At 44.7% G+C, this 22,601-nt stretch overlaps 1 protein-coding gene across 6 annotated transcripts in view; it reads right to left on the bottom strand.

Annotated features, from left to right (window-relative positions):
- Window positions 1–22,601, bottom strand: part of ERICH6B (glutamate rich 6B) — a 65,818-nt gene that overhangs the window by 40,279 nt on the left and 2,938 nt on the right. For 4 of the 6 annotated variants that reach the window (XM_014838886.3, XM_044779974.2, XM_070520685.1 and 1 more), the window contains exons 2-4: window positions 18,287–18,337; window positions 6,580–6,966; window positions 820–868 (exon numbers count right to left, since the gene is read on the bottom strand). In XM_014838886.3, coding sequence (XP_014694372.1) covers window positions 820–868; window positions 6,580–6,907 — 377 coding nt within the window. In that variant the 5' untranslated portion in view covers window positions 6,908–6,966; window positions 18,287–18,337. The remainder of the gene's footprint in view (window positions 1–819; window positions 869–6,579; window positions 6,967–18,286; window positions 18,338–22,601) is intronic. The other 2 variants (XM_070480801.1, XM_044779973.2) reach the window with 1 other exon arrangement.

Here is a 22,601-nt window from a genome sequence, read left to right as displayed (position 1 = left end):
GGGGGCTGGCCTCGCCAGGTCGAGGGGCAGCTCTACACAGAACCCTATGCCCTCAAGTTGTAGGCTTTGGCTTCCCCATGCAGCAGAGCTGGGATTTCATTCCTGCTTCTCCCCATCACCAAACTGGCCTTGTGCTTTCTTTGCATCTAGTGTCAACCGACGTCACCAGTGGAGACGGATCACCCCTTTCCCCCAGGCATCCTTTGGGGAGAGATGGTAGGGGGTGAGCCACAAGGACAAGGACTGTGAATCAGAAGTCTTGTGTACTCCTCTGCTGGTTTCGATAGAGCTGGCACAGAGAAGGCATTTACTCATTTATTCCATATGTTATTGACTGTCTGGAATGTGCCAAGCCCTGTGGCAGTTTAATGAATACTCACTGAATGAGAATTTAACCCTTGTAAATATGCCTGAGCAAGGAAGATGGCGACTTCCTTTGGGCATTCATTCATCTGTTCACTGTGAGCACTGCCTGCGGGCTCTTTGCCATCTCTTCCCAGTTCAGACCTTCCCTCCAGACTCAGATCACCCCTCCCCTTTCATCTCTGTAGTCCTGGGTGCCCATGACTCTGGCCTTGGGCCCATCCCTCACCCTGTGAGTGACTGAGTGGTAGAGGGGAGCAGTATTAGAAGGGCCTTTGTGTGTGAGTTCCAGGAAAGCCCCCGACTGAACCCCTCCTTCCTCAAAGGACATGCTCCCCGCACCCCAACCCCATCCTCACCGCCCCTGACTCCCCATCTTTAAGATTGCAAAGGCTCCTGAAACATCATCTCTGAGTATGAATTTCCACCCGATTTATCCAAAAAGAAAGCTATTACCTTGCATTAAGATACGGCAGGGTTTGTGATGAAGAAGCCATCTTGGATTCTTTTGGAAAAAAGAACAGAAAGACAATATTGGAAAAAAAGAAAGCATCCTTTGTTCTATTTAAAAGTGTGTTGTTAAGCACATGATGCTGGGACTGGGATGGAGAGGCCCCAATTTATAGAATTTTTCTGTTTTTACTTTTCCCTAGTGTTGTCTATCTCAATGATTTCCTTTAGAAATTATGACGCTGAAATTTTATAAAATCAAAGAGAACTCAAGGAGATAATTTTCATGAAATCATGGATTTTGGAAATTCAAGTTTGCTTTGTTGATCTTTTGAGTTATCACAGAGACCTCCTCTGTCACGGGGTGAAGGATATCAGCACAGGAGAGGTGCCTGAGGGTTCAGAGGTTATAAATATGTATATATTTTTTTGCTGAAGAAGATTAGCCCTGAGCCAATATCTGTTGCCGATCTTCCTCTTTTTTCTTTTCTTTTTGCTTGAGAAAGATCAGCCCGGAGCTAACATCTGTGCCAATCTCCTCTGTTTTATTTGTGAGACACTGCCACAGCATGGCTGAATAGTAGTGTAGGTCCACACTTGCGATCTGATCCACAAACCTGGGCCGCCAAAGTGGAGGGTGCCAAACTTAACCACTAGGCCACAGGGCCAGCCCCAGGATATAAATATTTAAAACATTGTTTTTAATTTTAAAGAACCTGCTTGTATCATTTAGTCACCTATTTGCCTTGAATGATATGACATTAAGAACTTCACATACAATTGGGATAACATATACCATTAATTCTAGTGATAGAGAATGGCCCAGTGGAAGCAGTAAAAAAATAAGAATAAGAAAATTTGAATTTGAAACTTAAATGTTCAACACTTACACTTGTCCATAGTTTATTCATGTGACAGAATATTGTTGTGGAATATTATGTGGCTATGAAAATGATGTCTACAAAAAGCAAACAACATGGGCAAAAATTGAAAAGGCAATACTAAGTTACAAAAATAAAACATAAACTTATATATACAGCATGTTTTTAAAATGGTAAAAACAAAACAAAACGAGGACCATCACCACCAAATATGCAAAAAATATGGGTGGGAGGGACAGAATAGATTTCACTAAAATGTGAATCAGCTTCGTTTATATTTGGCTGTTGGTAGGCTGGGCGATGTTTTCCTACTTTCTACTTTTCAAATTTTCCATGAAAAAAGAACAAAAGTAGATTTTGTTTCTTTTTATGTCACTCTTGTAAAATTAAAATATGCACATAATTTATTAAAAAGCAGAAACAGGATGACAGGAGGAAAGAAAGGAGAAAAGAAAGAGAAGCAAGTGGAAGAGAAAGAAGCAAGGTCTTGGGAGCCTCTCCTGGCTCCTCTGATTATCTCTCATGACCTTGGGGTAGTCACGTGCCCGCTAACTCCAGGTTCCTCAGTTGTGAAGTGGGTAAGGGGTGGTAAACCGTGGCTGGGACAATTAAAGGAGACAAAGATCATGAAATATACAATATACACCCTATGCTACTGAACTGTGCCCCTGACCTGCGGGGCAAGATATGCACAGAAAATGATGCTGTTTGCACGGGAGCAGAGGGGAGGATGTGGGGGGGCTGGTTCTGGGTCTCAGCATCTCCTGTCCACCAGTTGCCAACTCAAGGCACACTGTTTGGGAAGCTTTGTCACAATCTGTGAACTTTCCTGCTTGACAAGATGGCTGGCTCTCCCATCCCTGCCTCTTAGTACATCTCAAACCTTTCTCCTTAAATACACAGAATTGCTAGGTTTCCTGTTGGAAATGGCTGTTGGGACACCAACTCTCAATTGGAAATGGCAACTGAATTATAGCATTTAGGCCAAACAGCACTCTGAGCCATGGAAGAGGACCTAGCAAGGGTAAAGAAAATCAAATCCAGTAGATGTGTATCAAAATACTATTAAGCGAAACCATTACGAATCAAAACTAATATACGGTGACTTCTCTACGGCATTATCTGTCACAGAGCACAGTTCATTTTTAAGAAGGCCTTGGATTCTAAAAAAACAAAAGGGGCTTCATTCTGGGGTGGTTTCATGTTCTGTGACAGCATGATAGTAACGTCGATTGTACTTCTTCCTTCTAGCACTTTCCTGCACCTTGCGAGATTCGAAGAGCATTTTTACACCTTACAGTTGTATGGTGTGGGAGAGCTTTCAAAGCATGTCAGGTATGTTCTTTCATTTAATTATTGCAATCACACTGCGAAGAAAGGTATTTTTACATGTGGGGAAGCTGAAACCTGGAGGAGCTAAGGGATATGCCCAAGGCCAAAGGCCCCATTGTGTGCTGGGTCTTCTGACTGCCAGCACGGCGCTCACACCCAGGTTTTACAGAAACTCTCTGGAACCTCTGGAGGAGATCAGTCATATGTGGTTATTGATTATTCAGTGGCAATTGACACTGCATTTATCTTTAAGTTGCTTATCTGATTTTATTGGATTTCCCCACAAACGATGGGAAAAATCATCTCTTTAAAGAAGAGACAGGGGCAGGAGTTGTTAGTCGGACCCTACCCTGTTTTGCCCAGGGCAACGGGAGTCTCTGAAATGGAGCTGCCTGCAGAGGAGTTGGGTGGGGAGCACAGGCCCCTCCACACCCTAGCTCACTGCATCTTCTCGTCTTTTTGTTATGTCCACTTCGCAAAGGGGGGATGTGTGACCAGGGGAGTGTAAACTACCCTTCACAAGTCCATGGTAGGGAAATAATGAAATACAACATAATATAATAATAACAATAATAGGCAACACTTACATAGGCTTGACATGCTATGTGCCTGGCATAGCTCACATGCTTTACATAATTTAACCTCTTTAATCCTCCTAAACATCCTTTAAGATAGGTCTATTGTTATTCCTAATTTACAGGTAAGAAAACGAAGACAGAGGGGTTTAAGTGCCTCACCCAAGCTCAGGCAACTAATAAGTGGGAGAGAGCTGGCATTCAAAGCTAGGCAGTCAAGCTCCTGAGACAGGAAGTAAACAGCACTGTTTGTGACAGACTCATATCTGCCACCAAATAAACAAATAATGGCACTCATGTTTCTCCCTCCTCGCCTGATCCTGTGGCAGACATCACCAGTTGATCGTGGCACTCCTCCCTGTTGATCCCAAATGGGGCCTCAGAATCCTTCTTGACATAGTGCTCCACTGCTAACCTCTAGGAATTAATCCATCAGCACGAGAGATGGAAGCTCATTTTTCATCTCCAGGGCTCGTTTTATAGGTGCCAATTACTTCATAAAGCTGTTTTTAAAAATAAATGGTGTGTGTATGTGTGTATGCCTGACTTTATGAAATGAATGAAATTGAACTTGATCCAATTTGCATTTACTGAGCATCTGCTATGAGTCAGGAAAGCCCTCTTGTTAGGCACTGAGGTTCAAAACAAGGGACAAAGTTATATCTTAAAGGTATTGGAAGAATACTCCACATAAAGAAATACTGATATAAATTCTTTTGAAAAGTTAAGAATCTTCCTGTAAACCCTTTCTTAACATAACCTGCTTTGCAGAATCTGGCTTGGTACCCGGGTTTTTCCTAGACCGAGACAGTCTTCTGTGTGCCTTTAAAGGCGTTTTAGCATTCCCCTACAGTTTTTCCAGTGCCTCTTCAATTTTTGCTAGCAGGGCATTTATTTTCAAAGCTTTTGCTTTATACACAGTTCCATTCACTTGACTGCATTGTATTTGTCCTACTCAAGTGGGTAATATATTTACAAAAGTCCAGCACATAGAAGGGACATGTTAAGAATGCTTGATTCATACTGTGCAAAAGAAATGGCCTTGATGCTATTTTCCAGCATTAGAATTACACTTGGTACTTGAACAGCAGAGATACGAGGATTCTGAGAGGGAGCCTAATGGTAGCGGCACACAGAAAAGAGAGTTTCCCAGCAATAGAGCGATTCCCTCTGCAATGCCCCAATTAAACTTCCATGAGGGTCGTAGGAATCTAGGAGGATCCATCTGATGTGATGGAGAGGAACATAAAGAGAAAATGGTGCGTGGCTGCTGAGAACACCCAGCTTTTAGGATGTAGGTTGTGTGTAATCAGATTGGGATTTAAAGATTCCAGCTGTCTGAGATGCTGGCAGGTGGTAACAGAACTGATCCAGAAAAACAGTTTAGTTCTACTTCTACGTCACCATTAAGAGGATGCATAGGACCTGAATTTTTAACTTTCTGCATCTGGATGTGGCCATACAGTGACGACATCAAGGAAAGACACCACATGGGACTACATGTGAATGCATCTTGGCCGCTTCTAGCAACAGCACAGGAGGCCACAGCCAAAGAATAAAACCCAACTTAAGGAAAAGTTGCCAATTGCAGAAACAGTTTTGGAAAAATGTCGGCCCTAGGATGAGAGAAATCACTCCAAAGTTAAATACTCGCCAGCTGGGTAAGAGGATGCTTTCCAGGGGCTGAATGGGCACCCTGAGAACCATACTAGAGTCTGTTGACTTAGCAACAGATTGTGGGAATGTATTCTAGGAAATAATTAGAGGTCATTGATAAAACTTAGCTATAAGGAGGTTTATCAAAGTGCTGTTTAAAAAGTAACAAAAAGGGCCATCCCTGGTGGCTTAGTGGGTAAGTTTGGTGTGCTCTGCTTTGGTGGCCCAGGTTTGGTTCCCGGGTGTGGACCTATACCACTCGTCTGTCAGTGGTCATGCTGTGGCAGTGGCTCACATACAAAAAGAGGAAGATTGGCAACACAGGTTAGCTCAGGGCGAATCTTCCTCAGCAAAAAAAAAAAAAAAAAAAAAATCAGAAGCAATGAATGATGAATAATAAGGGATTGGTTAAAAATATTATGGTTTGGGGGCTGGCCCCATGGCTGAATGGTTAAAGTTCTGCTTCGACAGCCTGGGTTCGTGGGTTTAGTTCCTGGGCGCAGACCTATACCACTTGTCAAGCCATGTGTGGTGGTGACCCACATCTAAAGTAGAGGAAGATTGGCACAGATATTAGCTCAGGGCTAATCTTCTTCAAGCAAAAAAAGTGGAAGACTGGCAACAGATATTAGCTCAGGGTGAATTTTCCTCAGGAAAAAAAAATTATGGTTTGAAAATATGATACAATGCAATGTAGCCATTAAAATGATTTGTAGAAAACTTAATAATATGAAATGATATTCATGTAGGTACATAATATTTATATATAATTACAATATATAAATACAGAAATAAGTGTACCTTAAAAAGCAGGTTACCAACACTATGTAAGTCTGGGAGGGATGTAACCAAAGTGTGAAAGCGAGTGTTGTCTCTGGATGGTTGTGCTTTCTTCTTTTTACTTATATATAGTTTCTCAAACATCCACAATGAATATGTATTACTTGTGCAATAAGGAAAAGAAAATATACAAATTATGGGGCGTTTTTGTGTGTGTTTTGTTTTGGTTTGTTTACCACCAGGCGTGTGATGGTCGTCAAGTCACCCTATCACTCTGTCGGCACAGTTCCTGGGGCTCAGCTGTTGAAATTGTGAGTGTAACGTGGTCAGTAACGAGTGCTCCCCTCTGTCCGCACCGTGGGCAGGGCTGACCATTTGGGCTTGGGCTATATGTCAGTTGATTCTTTTTTCCCGGGCATTGTGGCAAACTAGTGCTACCACCTTTTGGGAGCTCTTCCTGCAGATGCTCATCCGTTCCCGACATTCCCCTTTGTACAAATACTCTTTTCCTTTCAGCTCCTTCCCCTCCTCCAGATACTCACCCTCTTCCAGTAACTTTTCATGCAGACCCTCTTTGTCTTTTAGACGCTTTTCCTCCTGCAGATCCTTTTCCTTCTTCAGATACTCCTGCTCATACAGATACTCCTTTCCTTTCAGATACTCGTCTTCCTCCAGATAGTCTTCCTCTTCCAGATTGCCATTTTCCTCCAGATTCTCTTCCTCTTCAGGAAGTGGAGATTCTTCCCCTGAGCTTTCATCTCCCTCAGGATCCTCCTCCTCTGAAGAGAAGATCTGTGTGGAATTTTGGGAAAGTGTGGGAGGATGAGGAGGTGGTGATCTTCCTGGCGGCTGATTACTTTCAGCAGACATGCTGAGGAAGCCTCAAGCAGATGAAACCCTTCAGCAGCAGGCCAAGTCACTTCATCATCCTGGTAACCAAGAGAGGAATAAAATCCCATTAGTCAGTAATTCCCGCTGCATACTGATATAAATTCATTTGTGTTCCCTCATTTTATCCAGTAGTCTTTGGATGGCCCTTTGACTATGCAGATCAGTACATGGTGGCCCATGAAAGGGCACAAAAAGAGGGAACAGAGGTTTTACCCTCCAGGAGCTCGTTGGAAAGACCACACCCAAAGGCAACACCTTTGAAATTACCACACCATCTGAAGTAAAGGAGGACGGCTGGAAAGGGAAGGAGTGATCGGTGTTTAGTGGTGCAATCATCAGAGAAGACTTATTTATTCATCAAGAAATATTTGTTGCCATAATAAACAAGACAGAGACTGTTCCAGGAGTTTAAATCTGGGAAGAAAAACAGTCATTGCAAACAGATTTCTACACACAAAGTGGCAAGCACAACAGAAGAGGTGATGCTGGCCCTGATATCAGTTCCCCTATATTAACCCAACATATACGGAGTTAAAAACAAAACACTCATTCCCTGCTTACTCCCTGGCTTCCTGGCTCCAGAATCCACTATCCTCACTATCCACCATGTAGACAAACAGCCAAGGTCGCCCACCTGCAAATTCCCTTATCCTCCTCCTCCCTATAACCAGCCACCCAAGGCCAAATGCAGGCTGGTGGGAAAGCTCCAACCAGCAAGGCCACTGACTCCACTTCCCATCTACAAGCAGCTACATTCCTCACAAAGCTTTAAAACCCCTGGCCTCCCATCTTTTGGGGAGATGAGATGAAACGAGACAAATTTGAGGGCTCACTCTCATCTCCTGGCTGATATCACCTGAAATAAAAACACTTTCCTTGCCATAAGCCTGGCATTTCAGTACTTATTGGCCCCTCTTGTGTGGCAGGTAGGGAACCTATGTTTATAGGTGCTAACAGAGGTAGAGGTGGGGTGGTCTAGACACTGTGATTGGAGCCTAGGTCGGTGATGGTGTAGAGAAGGAAGAAATATTTCTCTACCCTCTAGGTCCTTCTGGCTGGTCCAAGAATTAAATTGTCATGAGATAGAATAACAGGAGAAAATCAAAGAAATTTAATAACATGTATACATGGGAGAAACCCAGGAAAACTGAGTAACTTGCCAAATTGGCCAAAGCCACCACCTTAAATACCATCTTTTCTAAAGACAAAGGAGGATGTTGGGGCTAGTAGTTTGGGACTTCAAAGGGGAGGAAAGTTCACATGGAGAAGGAAACACAAATGTTCGATAAACAAATGTCTGCCATGCTTTGTAGAGCGATGAGACATGGAGAGGACTTTGATTAAATGGGACTTGCTGAGTTCCTCCTTGTCTACCATGCCTAGCTCATATTATACTAGAGTTATCTATGGATTAGCTCCTTCCTGGAACAGGCCTTCTAACTTAAATTCTTTTAGGCTGTTAGGGGGAAGTTCAAAGTTTCTTCCTGAGTCTTAGTTCTTAAAATAATCAAGCCAAAGAGACACGTTTTTGAGGTAGCAAATTCTACTCTCGTACAAAGGCATCTGTAGTTGGAGGTCTGCGAGGCACATTCTCACGGCTGCCACATGCTCTGCCACCTTGGCAGGAGGCACCACCCCCTGAGAGTTCACTCAGCAAACGCTTACTTATTTTAACTCCCCAGCTTCGACACAACCGTGAACATCTTGCCTGCTCCAGGAAGTCTTCCATGCTCCATCCTGTGCTCCATCTGTACCTTCTATATGTTCATTCAAGTAACGATTTTGCTATATTAAATACTTTGCACGTCTGTCTTTCCAAAAGAGGGCAGGAAGGATTGACTCTTGTTTAAAAATATATCTTGAAATCTTCCACTCTTCTCCATCCCAACTGTGACTACCACAGTGACCCTGCCATCTTTAGTGTGGATTACTGCAACACGCTCTTAACTGGACTTCCTGTGACCACTGCTGCCTCGCTGCTAGTCATTCTCCATAAACAGTGTTCTTATGAAAACATAAATGAGATCTAATATAAAAATCCCCCAGTGGCTTTCCCTTGCACTTAGAATGAAATGTAAATGTCATTCCATGGCTTCCAGGGCCCTTCGGGATCCAGTGTCTGCCAGGCTGTCTGACTTTCTCTCTCACCCTCCACCTCCACACTCCCACCCTGTTATTCTCCCCTATAGCACTCATCACTATTTCTGTTTCTGCTTCTGTGCATACTTGTTCCTTCTTTCTTTTCCACTAGACTGTAAGTTTCTCAATGACAGTGACCTTACATGACCTGTTCCCCACTCAGTCTCCAGTGGTTAGGTTGGTACCTGAGGTAGAAGAGATGTCCAATAAATGTATGATCAGTGACGGAATGAAGGGCTAAGAACAGATGTCTCTAGAGCAGGGCATCCCAAAGTTTTAAAAATGATAATATTTATTCTGCACAATGGGATAAGTTGAACAGGCTGCTCATCGTGGAGGCAGCCTGCCCAGAACCCTCTCATTTGCTCTGAGGACTTAAGAGATAAATATCCTGCCCTACTTTTTTCCAGAGCTCTGAGATCTCTGAGATCTCTGATTGGGAAGCTCTGTCATAGGGAACCAGCCAGATAAGATAACTAGGGTCACTTTCTAGCATACATGCAACATGCTGCCCAAGATGAGGGGTGTGATGTGTAAACATTCATAATGGGTCACTGGGCTTATCTGTCCACCCACGGGGTTGCCAGAGCCCTTAGATTACTGGATTCTGATAGGATTAGCCTGGGGCATCAATATGGTGAACATAGAGCTGTGCTCTCCAAACCTCTTTTCAAAGAAAGACTTGGTGCCCGGCTGTGGGGAGTATAGTCAACAGACAATCTCCAGCCACCCGCTCCTTCAGCATCTGCTTCAGCTGCAGAGAGTCACCTGCCAGAAGTCATGCTCTTCTCGGGGCAGCCCGCATCTGGGGACTAAGCGAGGTGGGGGTGTAAAAGTCCAGCTGAACCCAGACAGGACACCTCTGGGAAGAAGCATTCACCCCTGGGCCCTCCAGCAGGCTGGCCAAGATTGCCAAGCCTGTTCCACAGTACCACCTCTTCCAGTCCTGCTTCCTTGCCCTTCCCTTCTCAGACGTTGGTCCCTCATAAACATTTTACATCTCAACAGGTTGTATCTCAACAGTTTGCATTTTAGAGTCTATTTCCAGAGAACCCACCCGTGATAGGCAGCTTCATGAAATGTAAATCTGGAAAAGAAGTGATTGCAAGATTCTTGGGGAAAGAGGAAGAAACAGCCTCACGGACAGCTTGACAGTTTAGAGGGCTGGGAGGGTGGGGAGCAACCAGAGCTGCCTACGGCAAGGCCAACTGACATGACGTGGAAAAGTAAAGGCAGAGCCCGGTGCTGGAGAGCTTGCAAGCCCATTGCTAAGCATTTTGCTAGGGGTGTGACTGGGAAGGTGATATGATGAAAGTGACTCTGGAACAATAGGATTCCTGTGACCGTTTACCATACACATGAGAAATAGAGAGACAGGGAGCCGGCCTGCAGTTGACTTGCTCTTTTCTCTGTCATTTTACGGTTCTGTGGTATACGCATGTCTTTTCCTGTAGCCTACCTCGATGCTTTTTGGAGGAGACGAGGTCTGCATCATACATGAGGTGAGGTTGGAGGATATTGCCTTTGCGGCAAAGGGTGAGCCACGGCAAAGCTTTGGGGCCTATATCTATGGCTATGGGAGCCGATTCTGTTTTACAGGAGTCCCTCCAGGCTTATTTTGACCTAAAACCTAAACACACCACCTACAATAGCTGTCCACTTCTAACCTCCACCCTTTTCCAATGGACGTTGGGTAAGACAGAGGAAGCCAGAAGGGGCTGGGGATGGTGAGGGCGCTTGGGGAGGGGTCTGTGCAGCCCTACCTGGGAGGGGTGAAGGAGCATGTGAAAGCACAGGCTGCTCCATCAAAGGTGTGCTTACACTTCAGGATCCCTCCCTTTCATATTTTTTAGCTGCTTAAGATAAAAAATCAAAATCAGCCAGTCCCCTGGACAGCCCGAATGCATTTATCAACTTTATCAATGGCATGCTGTCATTCAGGGTTAAGTCTTTTCTTTCCATTTTCTCATCAGGCCTTGTAAAAAGGCTCCAGTCAGCTGCTTTCTCCTCTCAAAGATCAGAAAAGAAACTGCACTCTAGGCATCTCCTTTTAATTCTCTTAGAAATTTATTAAAAAAGCCATCAGGCAGAAATAAATAGTAATGGCAAACTGATATCCAGTATCTGAGGCAAACATCCTGGTTTCCACTTCTGATTCAGATCTTGACTCATTTTGACTGTGGTTTCTGACAGACTGCAGGTTAATTTCTGCAGTCACAACAGGAAACATCGACTTTATAATAACTTATTACAACCAGCTGATCATACTCATTCATCTCTAGACTAGCTTCACAAAATGGCTGCCTCGATCAAAGCAGACTGGCAGACATTTTGTTCAGCTTACATAATTTTTAAAAAAAATTAGAGTGAATATTTAGAATTGGCAGAATTCACAAAAAATCAGTGGTTCTGGCTTCTCTTGGAAATCGGAGTCTCGGGCAACCCTGGGCTGGCTTTTTCCACATGGAAACAGTGATGCTGGGTGGAGGCTGCCCTCTTTGAACGGGACAGCACTTTCCGTTTCTGCTTCTGTCCCCACTTCCATTCTCAGGCAGTCTCATCATCACACGTGTACTGTTGTTCTTCTTATGGTAGAGCCGTGGTTCTCTGCCTCCATCAAAAAAATAGAGCATGTCTCGCTCAAAAGTGGGAAAACAAAAGACACACGAAGAGGTCTGATGTTTCTCGCACGTTGCCTCCTGGCGCATTGGCTTTATCTCTCTGGCCTCGTAGAGAGGTGGGGCCTTTGCAGGAGGCTGTTTGTTTCGTGGCGTCAGGCACTGTGTTTACACAGTTCACCACTGAACACCTGCACCTAGCGTGGTGTCTGGTACCTAATAGACACTCAGTAATACCTTCTGAGGGAATAAATGAATGAGCAAAGAAAAGCATTAATAACGTGCCATGTGCTTTCCCAAGTATATTTACTGATTATGTCCTTGCACCTGTCTAGTGAGGAGGGAAAACCTTTACATCAGAGGTCAACACAGGGCCACAGTCCTGTAGATTTCCATCCACACAACCCCTTCCACATGGCACTGAGAGAGGCCGACTGATTTTTCTGCAGGCAGGTTTTTTTGATACCATTTGTCTTTCTGAGGGGTGGAGGCCAGGATGTCTGTCTGAAACATTCCTAGTTGAAATAAATAAGACATGAGTAACTAAAATAAACAACAGAACAGAATACTCTGTAAATGGTTGACTTAATATCACTGAAAAAAGGCAGATCAACGACCACCTCTGGTTTCCAGAGGAATGCCCTAAGAAGGGCTCCACGTTCTGGCAGTGGTTTTTAGGTAAAGGGGTCTGCAGGCCCTCTGCTCTGGTTTCCATGATCGGAGGGTGGAGCTGAGTTGTTCTTTGTCCCTCTCACTGGGGCCATGGCCTTACCGACGTGCTGAAAGGCTTCGTGCTTTGGAGACCCAGTGCATGCAAAGGGACTTGCAGTTGGGTGGGAACAAAGTCCTTGGGACAGAACACAGGCTGCCCCATAGAAGGAGCAGATTTGCTTTGTATGACTCATGTGGCCCTAAGTGGTGGCCCTGGGCAGAGAGGGGATGGAGAGACAGACAACGACATCTTTTGCCAGCTTGGCCTGCACAGCTCTCCTTCCCTCACGCCTCCTCCTGGGCCCTCCTCCGCTCTCCGGACCATCAGAACTAGTATGCTTGTGGGGAAGCAGCCCAAGGAGCTCATCTGACCCCTGGTCTCCCAGCATCAAAGGGCAGTTCTTTGTCACCACCATCCTCCGCCTTTACATTCTCAAAAGAAAGGATGGCTCTGGCTCCTTCCTGACAAGGAGGGCAGATGAAGGCTCTGCTCCAACGACCCCAAGTGCCCTCTGGTCTCTGCACAAGGTCCCTTGAGAGGCCTTGGGTTCAGTATGAGGCTCCCTACCCCAGCCAGGGCACCCTTGCTTGACTTCCCCTCACCAAGGGTCCTGCAGCCCCCTGTGATGGACCCTTCCAGGTCCAGCCCTGCCAGCTCCCCTGTGCTCCAGCAGGGGGCACAGCTTTGTAGAGTGGCCGCGTCCCTGGTCAATAACTCAACGTAGCTTCTGACACGACTGCTTTAGATAATCAGCGGAGGAGGGGGTCTGTGTGAAAATGGAAAGGGAGAATTGAAGCAGGAATGAGAAAGAAACTTCCGAAAGAGCAGAACAGCATGGTGGTTAGGATCTGGGGCCAGGTTTCCCAGGGTTAAGTCTAGCTTGGCCACATATGAGCTGTATGACTTTGAGTGAGTTTCCTAACTCTCCAGTGACTTAATTTCCTTATCTGTAAAATGGGGAGAACAGTAGTACTGACCTCCTGTGAGGATTCAAGGAGGCAAAACGTGCACACATAAGTCATGCTGGGCACAAACATGCGCTATGTTGTTATTGTACACGTTCCTAACCAGCTCGGAAGGCGAGTTTTGTATGTGTGTGTCAGTGTGTGTTTGTGTGAGTGTGTCCTTCTGAGGCTTTAATTTGCTCATGGCATGGGGAGAGGGAGAAAGACTGCTTTCTACTACCCTGCTCCCTGGTGCCGACTGCAGCCAAGTTGACAGGTTTAAAGATCTGGGCCTGGTGGCTGGGCCGCAGGGAAATGATGGCCCACAGGGAGTGTCAGAGGTGAGCTCCCTTATCCCCAGGAGACTGGAAGCCCTCCTTGGGGAGGCTGCCTGGCCCAAGGGAATATTACAGTGATGTCTTGTTTGCTGGGACAGAACCTCCCTGATAATGGGTCAGTCTGTTCTCTGTCAGCCGTGATTTCAGGAAGTTATTATCTATAAACACAAGACAACCTTTCTGAGGCTGCTCATTCACTTTTCAGACAGCCGTGGTTCACAAGTCCTTGGATTGAGTGAGAGCCTTCCTCACTTTGACTTCCACTCTTTCATCGGCCCTTTCTGTTCCTCAGGGAAACTCAGTGAAGAGTTCTCCCTCTTTTTCCACTCGGCAGCCTTTTAAGTGCTGGAAGATAGCAATCAGATCTTTGTCCAGGACGCTGGGCTCGGCTCTGTGACTGCCCTCTCAGCATCTCCGCTCAGACGTCTAAGGACATCTCAAATTCACCGTGCCCAAACTTAGATCTAGACCTCTCAGCGGATGACAAAGCCCTTGGAGTCATCACCAACTCTTCTCTTTCCTCCTCATCCTACATCAAATCTACCAGGAAATCAGGCTGACTCCTCCTTCAAAGGATCTCACCACTTCTCATCCCCTCCATGTTCCCACTGCGGTGCGAGCCAACATCACATCTTGCCTGGACTACTGTAGTCACCTGCTGGCTGGTCTATTCTTCACACGGCAGCGAGCTTTTAAAATGTAAGTCACATCACCTCACTCCCCTGTGCGAAATGCTATGATGGCTCCCATCTCTTGGATCAGAAGCCAAAGCCCTTCCAGGGTCTGCAGGTCCTTCCTGATTAGCCCCCATCACCTCTCCCACTTCCTTCCTACTGCTCTCTCCCTCCCTTGGTTCCTGCCACACTGCTGTCATTGCTATTGCCAAGATGACAGGCACTGTCCCACCTGAGGCTTTGCTCTATCTGTCCTCTGGGCATGTTCCCCAGGTATCTGGCTGGTTCACTCCCTCACCTCATTCCTGCCACCATCTCAGTGAGGCCTGCGCCTATCATCCTATTTATTGTCACCTGCCCAACTGTGGCACTTCCAATCTCCCTTAACTTACTCTTCTTTTTCGCCTTTTTCCAGAGTGTTTATCATTTTCTACTATACTAACTACTTTATTCATTATGATGTGTATTGTCCATTTCTCTCACTAGAATGTAAGTTCCCTGAGGGCAGGGATCTTTGTTATTTGCTCAAGTACCTAGAATGGTGCCCAGCACATAAGAGGTAACAATAAATATTTATTGAATGAACATGTGAATCATGATTTCTCCCTTTCACAGTTCCTTCAACCACTGAGTAGATGGCGTGGTTTCTAGGTCCTTCTCCACCATCTTGGCTGCCCTCTGGATGTGCTGTAGTATGTTAGCTCTCTAACACATATGGCTTAGAACAGAACCCAGAGCCCAAGGCCCAGGCTGAGCATGTAGCCATCTCCGCAACAGCATGTGGTGTGTCTGAGAACACTGAATGTGTTAGCGTGTTCAGAGCTCCCACTCTAAAAGGGCAAGTGGGTTCCTTTCCCCAAGACTTCACATTTTCTCCAGCTCATCCCAATAATTTTATATTGGACTGCTTGCCATTTCCTATCATGTGTGTGTCCTCATCCAAATCATCCATGGATACATATTTCAAACCAGAGAGTGCTGAGGACAGCGGCTAAGCTGACCCTGCCATCTTCTTCCATCCGCCACTCAGGGGAGGATGCGGGAGAGGGGAGCTAACATTTCCACATCAGCCACTGTGCTGGGTCCCCTTAGCCCTCACAACAACCCCTGGCGGAGGCATAACTGGCATAATTATCCCCCATTTATGGACTGGGAAATGGGGCTCAGTTTTTAAGGGAAACAGAAGCGTTGATAATCTTTATCTAGAGGATCTCAGTGACAAAAAGTAGTTTGAGGAAAAAAAATTAGTTTTCTTCTGAGCATCAAAATTAGCCAAAGTGGGGAGAAAGAGGATCTTACTACAAACATTTTTTGCTAAATAAATGAGAAGGCCTTGAAGAACACAGCTCTTTTCCTGGGCAGCTGGTTGGGCCAAGTCTTTGAGGCCCCTCTCCCTTGGCTCCCTGAAGGCCCTCCCCCTCTACTTTCTGAGACCCTCTCTCCCAGCTCCCCAAGGCTCCTCCCTCTTGGCTGTCTGAGCCCTGCCCCTTGACTCACGAGGCCCCTCCCCCTAAGCTCTCTTAGGCTACGCCTTCTTGACTCTCTGAAGCCCTTCACCCTCAACTTTCTGAGCCCCTTCCTCTTTGGCTCCCTGAGACTGCTGTCCACTTGAAGGTTCCCCTCCTTCTCTAAGGAGTGGTCAGAGAGGTTCAGTTCCATGTGAGTTGCTCTCCAAGAATCCATGCTGCCTGTCACCCCTCCCAAGTGCTCCCTAACTATCACAGGAAATGCCCTAGGAGTCTGCCTAGCACAAATATCAAACTCACTGGGCTATAAGATGCCACATCTGCCTTCTCTCTCCTTTTATTTAAATCAGGAAAATGTTCTCCTGTTTCCAGATTTGGGGAACTACTCTCTTTCTTCCCTGTGCTTCAACTATTTGTATAATGCTTTGAGTTGCTAAACAAGTAAATGTGCCCTACTGAATTTATTCATCATGGCAGCCTTGTGTGGCAAACACTATTATTTCCATTTTACAGACCACAACACTAAGGTTTAGAGGGATCTATGACTTGGTTAACGTCGGACAAGTAATAAGTGGCCAAACTAGGATTCGGACACAGGTTTGTGCTGCCAAGTTCAGTGTTCTTTCCCAACACCGACTATTATGTGGGCTGAGACCCTGGTGTTCTTTGGAGGGGACTGATTAGGGCACTGTTCCTACAGCCTCTCTCACACGTTCTAATTAAACAATCATTCTCCATAATAAGGTAAAGACGTTGAGAAAAGGGAGGAAGGGGGAAGTTGGGTTTCTTTCATTACTGCACACTTACCGTGTGCCTAGAACAGAATAAGATATTTCATATTTTTTAAATTTAAAGGTTTACAAAAATCTGGTAAAATATTATTGTCCTTTTTTCAACTAAGAAAACCAGGTCGCATAGAGGTTAGGTAACTGGCCTTACAGCTCCTCAGCACCATATTTGGGATTCCAGACCACGTCTGTCCAATTCCAAGTCTAAACCACATTGCAGAAGAGGAGATGAGCTAGATATGTCACCTTTCTAGTATTTACAACTCAAGTTCTTAGCAATACCTTCAAATATTTAGCAGCTCTAATGGCAATTATTTAAAAGAACACAAAAAAATATTTAGAGTTTCTAGTTGCTAAAAGGAAATTCCTTTGGATGAAAAGATATCATCATTTGAAAATACTGGACAAATTTTCAAGAGTCCTATTGATTCACTTGAAATTGACCTCCCTCAAATCTTCAAAATTATCAGAAACAGAGCAGGATTATTGATTGCTATGGATAACTGTTATAACTGATGACATATTCACTTTCAGATAGCTCAGCTTAGGGTCTCAGTAGAAGCACATTTTGCGTGTGGCCTGTTGACACTAACAGGGTCCTGAGGTATCTGTGTTCTCAACACGTGTGAGCATGTCTGGGCTGCCTTATGGGGCTGTGGGCAGCAGGTGGCAGGAGAAATAGCCCTGTCTTGGCTGAGCTCCAAACTGAATATGTGATTTGGAACATGTTCCCTGCTCCTCCCACACATGTGTCCAGGCTTCTTGTCTCATTTATGATATTAATGGATTGACCTAGAAGAGCTCCAGGTTCCTTCCAGCCCTGTGTTTCTAAAGACTAACTATCCCTTATTCAAAACCCTTAGTTATGTTGTAGACTTCAGATTTTTTCCTGATGTAGACCAGCCTTGAGGTGAACATATCATAGATATATATAACCACCCGAGAGGGGTCTGGGGCAGCACCCTGTAGTGAATCTTACTAGTATTTCTGCAGCAAAACATGTAAAATTTCACCATAAATGGGATAAAGAAAAACTTAAAACAGCCCCACATCAGTTTGGGTTGGATTTTGCTTCCAACTGAGTTCTAGCAGGTCAGTTTTGTGGCCACATGAGTTTGCCATGAACTTATTGAGAAGATTTGCAGTTTTTAGAACTTTTGGATTACAGAATTTGTAGATAAGGGATTTTAATCCTGCATTGTTTTTCCTTCCCAAAGGCCCAGTGCATAGTTGTATATCTTAGTTGTAAGTCCTTCCAGTTCTTCTATGTGAGCTGCTGCCACAGCACGGCAACTGACAGATGAGTGGTGTGGTTCCACGACTGGGAAACGAACCTGGGCTGCTGAAGTGGTGAGAGCACCGAGCCTTAACCACTAGACTACCTGGGCTGGCTCTAATCCTACATTTACATTTCTTTCGATGCCCTCTTGCTGGTCACATCTAGGATTTATCTAATGCTGTGCTTTTGATGGGAGATGCAATGCCTTTAAAAAGCAGCTACTGCAGGAGCATAAAATCTACTTTATGGAGATCCACTTTGACATTGCTGTTTCTGGGATCACCGTGTGGCTAACAGGGAGGACAATAAAAATTATTTGTAATCATGACTGTGCACTCTTCAAGACCTGGAGCAAAGCAGCAGCACCTATGCCCATTTATGCTCACGGCTCAGTACTTACAATGTCTGGGAGGGAACTGAGTCCAAGCCAGGAGAGTTTTCAATAATAAAGCTGAAAGAAAAACGTTTTCTGATTAGCTCTTGGTTACCCAGAAAATTAGCCAGCGAACACCTCATTCCCTAAGAATACGGGATAATGGATATTTTTCCTATGAGAATATTGAGTAGAATTTGTTTTTGTAGTACACATTTCTTTCTTAACCTTCCTTGGTCAGGAGCTCTCCTTGAACGTCCACCATGTAAATCAAACCTAAGCAGCCCTCTCTTATATGCCTCCTCTGCCATCCCCCACCTCTGTCACTGAATGGTCTGACCAATGTGAGCACCAAGGGCCCCTGGGCACCAGAGAGAACTCACAAAAATGCCATGATGATCTTAAATTTTTGAGGAAAACGTCAATACTTGACATCTGTTGGGTGTTGTATGAACTACTATCTTTAGATTACGCTGTATTCCTTTCAATGATGGAATATTTTGCAAAGCTGGGTTTTTGGCAGTTGTTGCGATAAAAAGCAAGTACCACACAAAAATCAGTGCAGATCAGGAAATGAGGGTTGCCATGCGCAATCTGATTCCAAGATTGGAGAAATCAAGCAATGCCCAATGGGCACACACATTCTAAAAGTAAGTCATCATGGCTGTTTAAGAATGAAATAAAAGCATTATTTTTTCTTTCAATTTCTGTGTATTAAGTTGTGACAAAAATATGTGACAGAAGGATGTGACACAAACATTAAGTTACTTGGATAACTAATAAATGAAAAGTGTTATGGATTTCCTTCGGCCTAGGGGTCACTGTGAAAAATTCACTGAGACACTAGGGGCGCTATGAACTGAGAAAGTTGGATGTAATTTCACGCAGTTGATCAGATGTGGAAGTTTGTAGTCATCCTCGATTCCTCTCTCTTCATCCTCCCAAGCCTGCTAATCAATCAGCTGGTCCTCTTGACACCATCTTCCAAAAAAAGTCCCGAATCCAGTCTTCTCTCTACCACTGTGACCACTCTTGTCTAATGCACCATCTTCTACGACAACCTCCTTGTTTTGGCTCTTGCTTTCCAACAAGCCATTCTTCAGAGGTGATCTTTTAAACACATAAAGTAGATCATGTTGCTCCCTTGCTTAAAACCCTCCGATGGTTTCCACTGTACTTTGAAAGACATCCAAGGCCTGCCCATCTTGGCCTCTGCTTCCTTCCTGGCCCTCCTGGAATCCCACTCCTCCTCTTGCTCACATGCTACAGCCTCTTCCCACCTCAGGGCCCTTCCATTTGTCCCTCCCATTGTTGAGAAAGTTCTTCATCCGGATCCTCAAATGCCTGGCTCCTCCTCCTCAAGTTTCAGCTCAGATGTCACCTCCCCCGTGAGGCCTTCCCTAAACAACTGATCTAAACTTTCCCTACCCCCCCATCCCCCCCTTGTCACCTCCAATCACTGTGTATCTTATCATGCCGTTTTATTTTCTTCATTTGTATCATATTCATTGATCTGTATACTGGAGAACATGAACTTTGCTCTCTTGTTTGCCGTCGTATTCCTGCCACCTAGAATCATGCCTGACACACAGTAGGCAGTCAATAAATATTTGTTGAAATAAATAAATGAGTGATTATTTCATATGGTTGCATATTTGTAACACTCACTGATGGCTCTGAATGGAGAAGATCCAGAAGTGTGTTGGGAGGGAGGAAGTCAGTAATTTCATTTGAGATATATATATATGTCATATAATACATGTATTTATATATAAATATATATATGAAATATGTTGTACAAACCAGGTGATCTAATCAAGGGTTTCCTATATTCTTTGGGAAGAGACAATAGAGGGTTACCTTATATGAACTCCATTTTTCTAAGCAATATTTAGCATTACTGGTTTGTCACAATTATAATGAGTTGGATAGTTAATGAAGCAACTCATTATTCCATTTGTTATTCTTTGTAACAGGCAAGCTCCTCTTACACCTTCTGTTTCTTTCCTTTTCTTTAATTAAGAAATCGAGATAAAGACATATAAAGGAACATTTCTACAACTACAGTGCTAAACCAAAAGTGGGAATGTCATTGTCCAGCCCAAACTCGCTGATGTTTTTTCTTGGACCACACTAAATCCAGGAAGGGTGCACAGGACAGTGGCAATAGAAACAGGTGTAGGACTATTCAATATCTCTGGCAAGCAGCAGTGGGGATTAAACAGAGCTTTCTTTAATGAGATTAATTCTGAAATACTAAGAGCGGTTTGGCATATCCCCAAAGATACAAGGCATTTGTATCTATATAAGATTAAAGGAGCTTTCACACAAAGCAATTTTATTTTTCAACATCAAAGAGAAGCTTCGGAGGGGTTGCTTGAATGAGGCACACTGCAGCAAATGTGGGCCGTGCAAAAGCTTCTTTATATAAAAGACGGTTTGATCAGCCAGGAATTGTATCTGTGGCTTTCACTACCCAGGACATACAGAGCATTGTTCTTGGAATCACAGGATTATGGGAAGGGGAGGCCAGGGGTTGGGAATCAGGTCTACAAACACCCTAGACAGGTGGTTACCTGGTGATAACTTTGGATTTCCAGGGAGGGGAGCTCAGTGCTTCTTGAGGCAGACTGTTGGACCACTTTTATGAATAATAAATAACGATGATGCTGGTAATAATAACGATAAGAAATAACACGGCAATAGATGTGGGATTATTCAGCCACCATTTCTATGTGCCAGGCACCGTATTTAGCAAATAGCAAACACAGACTTTTGGCACTAAATCTTTCTCCTTTGGGCTTTTGACCAGCCTCCCAGTTCTGCTCTCTGGAGTTACACGCAACAGATTTGCTCCACAGCAGGCTGCAAATGTTTAAAGGTAGCTTTTATGTTTTTACCTGTTTTTGTGTGTGTGCATGTGCCAAACTTAAGTTTATTTTTTGAACCTGATACAGGTGTTTATATGGATCCATATTAAATTTCATCTTGTTGGTTTTGCCTCATCCTTCAAGGCTGCTTAAATATTTGTGAATCTGATTCCATCATTCAGTGTGTTCCCAGACCTTTTAAAAGTGCTACTGAAAATGATAAGCTTCCAAGTCTTCCTTCCTATCCCATTTTCCTTTCTTCTTTTCCTCTTTTTTACTGCAAATATTCATGGAGGACTTTCTATGTAACAGACGCTGTCAGGCACTGGGGCTGCAAGGTTGCATAAGGTACACCTATAGACCTCAAGAAAGTGTCTTGCTTAAGCAAGGAGACAGAAAAATAAATTAAAATACAGTGTAGTGTGGGGCTGGCCCCGTGGCCGAGTGGTTAAGTTCGCACGCTCCGCTGCAGGCGGCCCAGTGTTTCGTTGGTTCGAATCCTGGGCACGGACATGGCACTGCTCATCAAACCACGCTGAGGCAGCATCCCACATGCCACAACTAGAAGGACCCACAACAAAGAATATACAACTATGTACCAGGGGGCTTTGGGGAGAAAAAGGAAAAAATAAAATCTTAAAAAAAAAAATACAGTGTAGTGTGATTATGTCATGAATGAAAGAGGAGGATTTTAACACGAGTTGGAAGAATAATTATCTGTAAGGAGAGGAAATAGGGAGCTAGGAAAATGCCACCCTCTGACTTCTGGGGTGTGGGGCCCATGAGGGAAATGGGCAGTCCCCACAGAGTTAAAAGCTAGCCAGAGGAGGTCCCAGAGCTGGGGAGGGGGCAGACTTTAGCCATCAGAAGGAAATGGAAAGAGAATTCTGTGCAGAGGATGAAGGTGAGGGGAGCTTGTTTACGGAGCGGTCTACGCCATTACTGCCCAGTGTTACAGCCTTTCCTCCTCTCTCCTACCTGCCTGGCCAGCGGGGCTCCCCCACCCCGGACCTGATCTCCCTAAAGAATCAAGTTCAGCTGCCCAGGCTAGTGAGTCTAAGTTTTAACATGGTGGAGTGGAGAAACAGCGAGCATTCTAGATTTCAATTAGAGACCAGGGAGGGACAGAATGAGACAGGAGGGGGTCATTTACAACCTGAAAATGCCCAATTAGTCACTGGGAAGGCTGGTAAGACCAAGACCAAAGGGACTTTTTGTTAGGACTGCTTGTGGGGTTCTTCCAAGCATAATTACATGGTCATTTAGAGGCTGTCCTTGGTGGGAAGGCTGGAATCCTCAGGTGTCTTGGCAGAATGGCTCATTTGTTCTCATGGCAGAGCCTGGGATGGTGCCTGGAGTCTGCAAATTCCCAGGAGTCAGGAATTTTGTACAGAGAGTAGATGACCTTGGCAGTTCCCTTATCCCATATTGGACCCATGTGCTTACTCAAACAGGGATACCCCTGAGGCAGA

The sequence above is a fragment of the Equus asinus genome, chromosome 11 (assembly GCF_041296235.1).
Source record: "Equus asinus isolate D_3611 breed Donkey chromosome 11, EquAss-T2T_v2, whole genome shotgun sequence".
In the NCBI taxonomy this organism is placed as follows: Eukaryota; Metazoa; Chordata; class Mammalia; order Perissodactyla; family Equidae; genus Equus; species Equus asinus.
This window is presented reverse-complemented; position numbering and strand designations above follow the sequence as displayed.